The 11,180-nt window shown below is 46.1% G+C and overlaps 1 protein-coding gene across 3 annotated transcripts in view; it reads right to left on the bottom strand.

Moving 5' to 3' along the window:
- Positions 1-11,180, bottom strand: part of FLVCR2 (FLVCR choline and putative heme transporter 2) — a 38,388-nt gene that overhangs the window by 644 nt on the left and 26,564 nt on the right. Inside the window, exons 10-11 of one of the 3 annotated variants that reach the window (XM_082275054.1) lie at positions 3,339-3,394; positions 148-211 (exon numbers count right to left, since the gene is read on the bottom strand). In XM_082275054.1, the coding sequence (XP_082131180.1) occupies positions 148-211; positions 3,339-3,394 (120 nt within the window). Of the gene's footprint in view, positions 1-147; positions 212-1,517; positions 1,705-3,338; positions 3,395-11,180 lie in introns of those variants that run through there. The other 2 variants (XM_082275056.1, XM_082275055.1) reach the window with 2 other exon arrangements.

Raw genomic sequence — 11,180 nt, 5'->3', positions numbered from 1 at the left:
CTACCAGAATTAGTGCTGTTATTGGAGTTGCACTGGAGGGGACTGTTCCTTGATGTACAATCTTCACCACAGATGGTGAAATAATAAAAGCAGTTCCCTAGGTGAAATAAAAGCAGTTCCCTAGCATAAATCCAACGCAGCACTTACCTTGCATCAAGCGGTCACATACTGCACCATACCGTATGTCCACAATGGAGTTTTCTTGCAGAGGCTGCAATAATACAAGCTGTCAGCAGAGGACGCTCTGCACCATTCACCCCACAATGACAGCTTTGTCAGAGGCTGCCATAAAATTAAGCGGCCAGCAGCGGGTGCTCTGCACCATTCACCCAGCACTGGCATCGCTCAGAGGCCCTATAGTTCCTCCAGAGGTTGCTAGGGGATCCTTAAGCAATGGCTAATTGACCTCCCATCTTAAGGTGCCTGCATAGTTCTAGGTCCAGCACCACTTAAGTCAGTTGCATGGCACCAATGATCCGTTTAGCTCACTGTAACGGACATTCTTCACACTGACCACCAATGTAAGGGGCATTTCATAGTAGAGGCTCCCTGAGACCTGAAAATTGTTATAAAGGTTCCTCTGGGGTAAAAAAAAAAAAAAGAAAAGCCTGCCCTACACCAGTAAACCCACTGGCTCCCAGAGGCTGCAGTAATATGAGCTGTCAGCAGAGGGTGCTCTGCACCATTCACCCCACACTGGCAGCTTTCAGAGGCAGCAATATGAGCTGTCAGCAGAGGGTGCTCTGCACCATTCACCCCACACTGGCAGCTTTCAGAGGCTGCAATATTAGAAGCTGTCAGCAGAGGGTGCTCTGCACCATTCACCCCACACTGGCAGCTTTCAGAGGCTGCAATATTAGAAGCTGTCAGCAGAGGGTGCTCTGCACCATTCACCCCACACTGGCAGCTTTCAGAGGCTGCAATATTAGAAGCTGTCAGCAGAGGGTGCTCTGCATCATTCACCCCACACTGGCAGATTTCAAAGGCTGCAATATTAGAAGCTGTCAGCAGAGGGTGCTCTGCACCATTCGCCCTACACTAGCTGTCTTTTCACAAATCGGAGACTGTGATTGGATGATTATTTATCAATTAATATTCCTCTGTGTGTTAATTGTGCTTGATTCTCCCTACATGACTCAGACCGGCCATACATGGATCGAATTTCTGGTTGCAGGAAAGAAATTTGCTTGATTCCCCAATCAACACAGACAGTGTTAATGCAGAAATCCCTCTGGCCGTGCCATGGTCTTCTCCCAGCAGGGGAATCCTTCCCAGCTGGGAGAAGACAGCGATTATCGCTAGTGGCTATAGTAGCCGCTAGTGATAATCACAAGAGAATCGGGCAATCTGGTTGTACCCAAGTTGATTGATCCATCAACTTGGTACATTCAGCCTGCCAATTAACGGTTTGAATCTCGGCTGGTTCCTGCTGAACTGGCCGAGATTTGAACAGTGTATGACCAGCTATTGCAGTTCAGTCTAGAGAATTCCTGCAGCCTTTCTGGAGATTACTTTCTGTGCCTCATAAGCTTGCACTCTTTGTGAACTTAGCAATTTGATTTTATTATGGAATCCTTACCCTACACACTGGCTGTCATGGGATCCTTCAGATTAAGTATCCAGTCATCAGGCAGAGAGCTGAATTATTGTGGAGCATCCCAGTTCCAGGTTCCGTGTCATTCTATTGCCTGATAATAGGCTTGGCTGAGGAACACAGACTGCATTTTACATGCATGGAATCCCTCTCATCCATAGAGTCATAGGTTAAGTTATGAGCAGATATGGATGAAGGGGGAGTTGGCATTTCATAGTTTGGAATATATAGAATATAGGTGACCTCAGCGTACAGCAGCCCTGAGCCGCAGAGGGTTATGGGAGTTGGGTGAACTCACTACAAATATATAGCTAAAGCCTCATACACACGCTACGAATTTCCCCCGACCGATCGTCCGTCTTTTGTCCAGAGTGGTGTTTTGTTGGTTGGAATGTGCTCTAGACTGCACACAAATTTTCCCGCACAACAGAATTCTACTTCAGAAGTGATGTCATGTGTTGGATTGCTTTTAGGGATGCACCGAAATGAAATTCTTGGCCGAAGCTGAATAATAATGAAATGCTTGGCCGAATACCGAACGCGGTGTTTCGCATTTTTTCCATTTATTTTGCCAATTTTTGTCTCTCTCTCTCTTGTCCTCTCATGTCTTTCTCTCTCTTGTCCTCTCATGTCTCTCTCTTGTCCTCTCTCGCTCTCTCTCTTGTCCTCTCATGTCTCTCTCTCTCTTGTCCTCTCTCTCTTGTCCTCTCTCTCTCTCTCTCTTGTCCTCTCTCTCTCTCTCTCTCTTGTCCTCTCTCTTGTCCTCTCTCTCTCTCTCTTGTCCTCTCTCTCTCTCGTCCTCTCGTGTCTCTCTCTCTTGTCCTCTCGTGTCTCTGTCCTCTCATGTCTCTCCTTACCTCCCTCCCTCCCATCTGCAGAGTCGATGTTTGCTGTATGGCTCCTGTGCCCTGTCACAGGCAGAGGCGGAGTACATTTGGTATCACTCCGCCTGTGACAGACCCCGGCGCTAAGCGGCTATACAGGAAGCATCCGCTCTGCTTCCTGTAGTGCCTCCGGCTATGTTTACAGTGATGCTCGGGGATGGCGGGTCGCCGGTCGGGGACCCGCAATCTGGGCTTACCGACCCACCATCCGCGTCATTAAAAACGTCATTGTTCGGCAAAATTTATTCGGCCTATTTACTTATTTGGCCGAACACCGAAAGTGCTTTTTTGGCTATTTTCGGCCGAATAATTTCGGTTGCCGAACATTCGGTGCATCCCTAATTGCTTTGTATGTGTTCTTTCATCTCTGAGCATGCCTAGTCTTGCTCATAAGATTTTTCCCCGTCGAAATCTGTACTAATGAGACGAAAATCGGACATTGTGTTGACGGAGGACAAAAATTTTATAGCCTGCACATCAGGATTTTGTCAGCTGAAAAGTCGGAGTCGGCTGTCGAAAGCACCATACTAACAATCCGAAAATCGGCAGATCGGTCGTCGGACGAAATTTCCCTTCCGAATTTCTTATCGTGTGTACTGGGCTTTAGGCAGCCAGTGAACAGATGGGTGTTAACCAAAGGATGTTCTCCACCCCGAAACAAACTTCAGGCTTCTGCCCTCGTTGATTTATTTAGGAATGAAGAAAGTCCAGGCTGAAATGTCATCAACTGTGAAGACTGTCCTTTCTATAATAAAACCTGCAGCACATTCTGCTCTAGGACTGCTAAGATTTGTAGTTCCTTAACTGCCTACAACAGACAAGATAATACTGTGCATAGTAAAGAGTTAGCAGATACTTACTGTATGCATTGCCTCCTGATTGGCTCTCTGTCTGCGGAGGTCCGCCTTAATAAACCCTGCAAAACAGATCTGTGTTAATAGAGAAGCAATATATGGTGGGTGTCAAAGACAGTATATGGGGGGTCATAGTGTTTTCGTACTTACCGTAAAAGCCATTTTTTAAGTTAATTGAGGAACATACGGTAGTAATTCAGAAAGTTGAGTGCTGCCTCCTTCAGGAGGACTTTCAAACAGAAAAATTGTAAACTGGTCCCAAATATAACCTCCTCCTCCAACCAACATGCCTCTCATGGACTCCAAGAAATGGATTTTACGATAAGTACACAAGTCCTATTTCTTTCTCATCCATTGAGGGACACAGGAATTCAGATGCAATCGGAAGTCCAAAAGTATTTTGATTGAGGGGTGGGCAACACAGCAAAAAAGAATAATAGGCCTAACTAGGAGGACTGGGGAGCCTGCAGCCCAGAAACCACTAGGACCAATGCCTCAATCTGAATGGATGAGGTTGAGACCTCCCCACTGAATAGGGAAAGTCTGCCAACATGACCATGGAGAGAGCATGAAGGATCCACTGCAGACAAAGATAGGGAAGGTCACCGCCAGAGGGGAATGACACATGTAGTAAACCTAAGCATGTGCGAAGTTGATTAACCAGAACCAACCAAACACAGGTGGACCAATAGGAGATTCCCAACTGGGAAGAAGGGACAAACAACCTAATGTGCTCAACAGAACACAACACTGGAAATAATCCCTGGAGGGAACGGGTGTCTAAGAGGACCAAACACTACAGAAAGGTCACAACAAGTCAACTTGGTTTAAAGGCCAAAGTCATCCTTATGCCTCGTACACATGCATCGATAGTTGGCCGTGAATTTTCAGCCAACGTCCGATCGACCGATTTTCGGCTTGTTAGTATGATGCTTTCGACAACCGACTGCGACTTTTCGGCCGAATAAAATCTGGTGTGCATGCTATAAAATTTTTGTTGGCCGTCAACAGAACGGCCGATTTTCCGTCAGTCAGTACAGATTTCGGCAGACAAAAATCTGATGAGCAAGACTGGGCATGCTCAGAGAAGAAAAAACACACAGAAAGTAAACCAGCACATGACATCACTTCGGAAGTTGGTTTTTGTTGGCCGAGAAAATTTGTGTGCAGTCTAGAGCACATTTCAAACAACACTGGACAAAAGACGGCCGATCGGTTGGCCGATAATCGTTGCGTGTGTACGAGGCATTACCCATTATGGCCAAGGGGATAAAAACTATGTGACTAAAGGAAGATTCCTAGCCTGGCAACCAAGCTCACCAAGAAAGGTACACCAGAGAATGTACCGAATAGCACACAAGTGCCTGATGAAAACCCCAAGACCACAAAAAAATGTAAAGGGTTTAATCCCACAGAGTCAACATGACAGAAGGTTAAAGGTATCAGAAGACCCAGCCACAAGGGTTGGCATATATGATGAACTGGGACTTATCCACAGATATGAGAGATGGGAACCACCAAAAGGACCCAGAGGTTGAAGCTAAATTTCACTACTCATACTCCTAGGGAACCTTGGGGCCTGCATAAAAAAGCTGCACATCCTTCCTACACCTTAACCACATAGTTCTTGGAAGCTCCTGATCCCCCTTAGGTCCAACAAAGCATCAAAAGCTACAGAGTGAAAAACTAGTGCTAAGGGCATCATCCTGAATAAGGAATAGACCAGGGGAAGTATTTTGTGGACTTCCTCCAGGAGGCTGCTGATCAGCCAGGGAGGGAGGATAAAACCACTGATGAAGAGGTCCCACAAAGTCTTCTGGACAAGCTCCGCAGCAAAGTACCTGCAATAGTGGGTTAGGGTGCTATACCTGCTGTCAAACCAGAGAAGCACAGCTTTTTCCAGAGAAGGCCTCCGCCTGCTGCGAAGGATCTGAGGTGCAGCCAAGTGCATATGCTGCTCCTCTTGGAGCAGATGCTATGAGCTGAGAAAAGACAGATTCAAAGCTAACAGCGAAAGGACCATTCGAACAGAACGACCATACTTGGCATTGACCTGCAACTATTCCTGTTGCAGGAGGGTCTCCCCTCTCTCCTACAGACTATGGTATTGCAAAACTTACAGAGTGTCTAACAGAATTCAAATCATAAAACTTAGCCAAGGTGGGGTACTCAGATGTGAATAGACTATTTAGAGGAATCAGATGGTAGTCCCAAGGATGGAGTTTATCCGGAAGCTAGAATGCCCCAGATACAGTGGCAAGAGACTACCCTAGTCACCTGAAAAGGTGCCTGGATTTTTATCTGAGGCCTTGCCTCACAATTTGGGCCCAGTTGTATTACTGCTACATGACCACAACAGATCTACACAAAAACACAGTGGGGACAGTCCCACTGGTAACCCATACTCTATTCTTGGGGAAACTACTCGGTACCCTCTGAAGGAACCAGACCTCGTAATCGGGAGCTCAGTACCCCGTTGATTGTGGACTGTCTTTGGAGTCTTCCTCAGATCTCTGGAAGGGAGCGGATTCCGCAGATCCATCTTAAGGGACCTACAGTACATGTGCACACAGAACCTTTTGACCATGTATGTCCAACTTTTTGTGCGAATTGAGCGCCGAGGGTTTCAACACGCTCCAGTGACATTCTCAGCAGTTTAACTCCGACCCTCTGGAAACCATAGATCAGCTAGGTCACGGTGACCATTTTGACTGTTTCCCAAGAGTCTTCTTCTTAAAAGAATGTTTTTGACGCTCCAAGGTTTACAGGGGGTTGTGTCGGACCTCATTGATACCATGCCTTTGGAGGATCAGCCTGCTGTCCCCAGCCAGGTCCTGCAGTTGCAAAGAGTATCTCATTACACCTGCTATACAAGATATTTCTCTATAAGGACTAGATTTTTACAGTGATGGCAAACCTTGGCACCCCAGATGTTTTGGAACTACATTTCCCATGATGTTCATGCACTCTGCAGTTTAGTTGAGCATCATGGGAAATGTAGTTCCAAAACATCTGGGGTGCCAAGGTTTGCCATCACTGTGCCCCACCTGTGATTGTGCTGGAAATGTTCCTATTTGAGAGGAAATTTAATAAGCTGGAATGTTCCTGCTGTGGATCAGCTAGTGTGTGCAACCTAAATAGGAACACCACCAGTCAGGTAAAGGGTGGGCTCACCTTTAAGGATTCTGCTGATAAGCATTTAGAATCCTTTTCCTAAATGTCAGTTGAGCTGGCTGGTTGGGAGCTAGGTTCCTTCAATGAGAATCTCTACATAGCTGGTATGGACTCTTCTTTCAGAGAGTAGGTGAAGCACCGCCCCACACATCCCGTGAGGTCCGGGTAGCAGAAGAAAAATTCAGGAGTAAACAAATGAAGATAAAATAAAGCAAAAAATGGTTAGCCTTTTTCCAGCAGATAAGCTGGGGAAAAGATGTGCATAATTTTAGGACACTAGCAAAAAATGAATGAATGCTGGGTAAAAGAGGGGGTAAAGGCCCGTACACACGTAGCGATTGTCGGCCGTAAATATTCGGCCGCCGAACGATCGGCCGATTGTTGGCTTGTTAGTATGATGCTTCCGACAGCCGACAGCGCATTTTTGGCCGAACAGAATCTGTTGTGCAGACTTTAAAATATATTTGTTGGCCAACACCAGAACGGCCGATTGTTCGCCAGTCAGTACAGAATTCAGCCGACAAACAGCAGATGAGCAAGACTGGGCATGCTCAGAAAAGAAAAAACACACGGAAACTTAACCATTACATGACATCACTTCTGCAGTCGGCTGTTGTTGGCCAACAAAATTCGTGTGCAGTCTTTAGCACTTTTCAACTGACAGGACAGCACCGGACAAAAGACGGCCGATCGTTCGGCCGACATTCGGTACATGTGTACGGGGCTTTATTCTGGGGCTGGCTTACAATTTTTCTGTTTGGTATGGCCCATTCCTGCTGAAGATGGTAGTATATCCTGACTTTATCTGAATCCATGTGTCCCTCAATAGGCAAGGAAAACATTCATATTTTACAGGATTTATATAGCGCCAACAATTTGCACAGCACTTTACAATGTAGGTGAGACAGTACAGTTAAAATCCAATTCAAGACAAGAGGGGCTAGGTGAGCCTTGCTTGTGAGAGCTTACATTCTAAAATAAAAGGGCAAATGTTACAAAAAGGTAATGATTGTGTGGGGATGAGTTGATGGAGAAGGTAGAAGTTGTTAGCTAGAGGTGGAATAGGCTTCCCCGAAGAGATCACCTGCAGGCAGACAGAGAAAGAGAGAGCCAGATAGATTGTGGTAGGGAGTTCCAGAAGATGGGAGAGGCTTTTGAGAAATCCTGGAGGCGAGCATGGGAGGAGGTGATGAGGGAGCTAGAGAGCAGGGGGTCTAATGCCTCGTACACACGCAGCGATTATCGGCCGACCGATCGTCCGACTTTTATCCAGAGTGGTGTTTTGTTGGTTGGAATGTGCCTAGACTGCACACAAATTTTCTCGGCCAACAAAATTCTACTTCAGAAGTGATGTCATGTGCTGGTTTACTTTCCGTGTGTTTTTTCTTCTCTGAGCATGCCCAGTCTTGCTCATCAGATTTTTGTCTGCCGAAATCTGTACTGACTGACGTAAAATCGGCCGTTGTGTTGACGGCCAACAAAAATTTTATAGCCTGCACACCAGATTTTTTTCGGCCGAAAAGTCGGAGTCGGTTGTTGAAAGCATCATACTAACAAGCCGAAAATCGGCCGATCGGACGCTGCCAATAATCGATGCGTGTGTACGAGGCATTAGAAGGAGTGGAGAGGGCTGCTTGGGTGAGAATTTAAGACAAACTTAGTGATATAGCTGGGGTCAGAGTTGTTAATGGTTTTGTATGCTGTTAATATTCAGAATTTTATTCCATTGGTGAGTGGAAGCCAGTGAAGAGATTGGCAAGGAGGGGCTGCGGACAGGGGAGCAGTTGGGTACGGTGGATGAGTCTGGCAGCAGCATTCATGAATAGATTGAAGGGGGGATAATCTTTGTAGAGGTTGGCCAATGAGCATGGAAGGTATCAGATATAGAAAGTAGCGGGGAGTTGCGGTTTATTGTGCAGCAGCTGTCCATTTTGGCTGCATTGAACCGGCGCTAGGGAGTTATGCGGTCACATAATTCCCTTTTTTCCCCACTCCACTTTATTTCAAGTGCATAAAAGGGACACTTCATGCATGTCACTGTACAACAGCGAGGTGCCCAGTGCCTCTGTACAGTGACATGCAATCCAGCCTGGAATGCTGCAATAAAATGCAACATATCTTTTCTGCACAAACCCATAGAATGCACTACCAAGCAAGCGCACTCTTGTAACTAGTGATCAACCGATATGATTTTTTTATTGCCGATACCGATATTTTGGTCATCGCATATCGGTATTGGCCGATATTTTTGTACATTAAAAAAATGTATTTATATATTTATTTTTTGACAGGTACTCTTGTGGAGGGATCTGGGGGTCTACAAGATCCCAAACCCCTCCTCTGCACTTAAAACGCCAAGTTTAGCTGTTTTGAATGCTGTCTTTTATTTTAATTTGGCGCCAAATACCCAGAAGTGATGTCATGACATCACTTCCGGGTTTTTACATGGAGACCCGATCAAAGCCAAATGCGGCCTTGATCGGGTCTTCTCTTTGGCGGCCTGCATATGCAGGCTGGTTGCCCGGCTCTCCTGGTGGGACGGGAGACCTGGGCGAGCCGCGGAAGGCGGCAGGGTGGGGGGGGGTACAGCCAAGCGGCTTCTCAGCCTATGTTCCTCAGTTAACAATTGCGCGGTCGTGCGATGCTGTACCCAGTACCCAAATACAATTGATGTCCTTTTTTCCCCACAAATAGAACTTTCTTTTGGTGGTATTTGATCACCTCTGCGGTTTTTAGATTGTGAAAAAAAAAAGAGCGACAATTTTGAAAAAAAAAAACAAGATTTTTTACTTTCTGCTATAAAACATTCCCAATAAAAAAAATCAAAATCAGTTTAGGCCAATCTGGGACGAGCGGGTCCACCCTCACATCGGCGTCATGCCGCACCTCTGACGTCGCCCGTCAGTGCCCCCACTGACGCCGCTACGTCAATTGCGTGTCCTACAACTGCGGGAGGGGGAGGTCCACCTTCAGCGTTCCTTCCTCCACGAGGACACTGATGTTTCCTGTCTGGACCCGCCATTGCCCGCTCAACATGACGTTAGGATCCCAGGCGCATCAGCCAGCTTCGGGGATACATGGTAGGTTGGACACCAGATCCTCAGTCTTTCCTTTCTTCACCATCCAACCTTCCCCTCGGCATCCTCCTTCTTTGGGTTAGCACTTTGTCATTCACCATTCCTCCCCCCCTCTCCAGGCAACCTGCCACCCCACGCGGTCACCAATCTCGTTTCCACCCCTTCACACCCACTCTCGCTCTATGCACTTTGCAATTTCCTCACACCCACTCTTTTCTTTCACCCAGCTTGTATCCTTCTTACTTTTCACATCAGCTCTTTTTCATCCAATCTTAACCTTCATTTCACACCATTGACAGCACTATGTTATATAATTTTTTTTTCTTTTTTCTTCTCCTTTCACACACACAACAGATTTGGAAGGTCCATTTCCCCATCATTCTCTCACCACCCACCTACCGCGGACCCCCCTCTCTGGCTGCTCTCCATGGGACCCTTCAGCTCCCGGGTCAGGCTTCGGTCCGCCACCATTACACGGGAATCCAATTTCCATTTAGTTTCATCAACCTGTGAGTAATTTATACTCCTTTGCAACATCATTACTCCCTTTTGATTTGTATATTATAGCCTTACATTCCAATACATACTCAAACTTATTGTTCTTTTGTAGATTCATTCAAATACATAGATCTCTGAAGAAGGGAGATGTAGCTCCCGAAACGCGTCAGATCAATATTTATCAAAATCTACCTTAATGGAACTACTATTATTGCATCTAGGCTATTATCCAAACCAAGTGGTTACACCAGGATACCTATCAGCGTCTAATATGATACATGTTTTTACACTATGCTTTTACGGCCATTGAGCTATGCTATGTGATATTTTTTACATGCTATTATTATTCGCTATACTTGTCTATACTATGTAATAAAATCATATATTGTTATACATATTTATTGTGGTATTCATTCAATCTCCAGCCAATAGCACCAACCTCATACAAAGTCCCACGGGCCATTTTCTCTGTGTTTACAATTTGTATTCTGCTACATATTTTTGGCAAAAAAAATCCAAAAAAGCGTATATATTAATTGGTTTGCGCAAAAGGTATAGCGTTTACAAACGCTGGGGATGGGATAGATTTTTGGACTTATTAATGTTTATTACATTTTTCTACACTTTTTGGGTACCAGTGACACCAATACAGTAATCAGTGCTAAATAATATGCACTGTTACTGTATAAATGACACTGGCAGGGAATGGGTTAATACTGGGGTGATCAAGGGGTTTGGTGTGAGCCTAATTGTGCTTACTAACTGTGGGGGGGTCTGTGAAAGGCACACAGAGATGGTGTTTCAGCTTAGCTAAGACACACGTTCTCACTGTGCCTGTCTGACAGGAGAGCCGCCTTCTTTGTTTACATAGGCAGGCGGCTCTCCTGTCAGTTTCCCTGAAGATCATGGGAGGCCGGCGGCGATCGTGCCCGCTCCTCCCGCAGTCTGGCTCCCGTTGTGTCTAATCACAGCAGGAGCGCGGCGCCGGTGGCACGCACATGCCGCCGAGACCGCGTGCACATAATCACGTACATATACGTGATTATGCGCAGCTGAGCCGCCATGCTGCAGTAAATCTGCGTGGGGCGGTTGGCAAGTG

The sequence above is a fragment of the Pelophylax lessonae genome, assembly GCF_965119305.1.
Source record: "Pelophylax lessonae genome assembly, chromosome: 13".
In the NCBI taxonomy this organism is placed as follows: Eukaryota; Metazoa; Chordata; class Amphibia; order Anura; family Ranidae; genus Pelophylax; species Pelophylax lessonae.
Note: the sequence above shows the minus strand (reverse complement) of the source record. Positions and strands in the feature narration are given on the sequence as shown.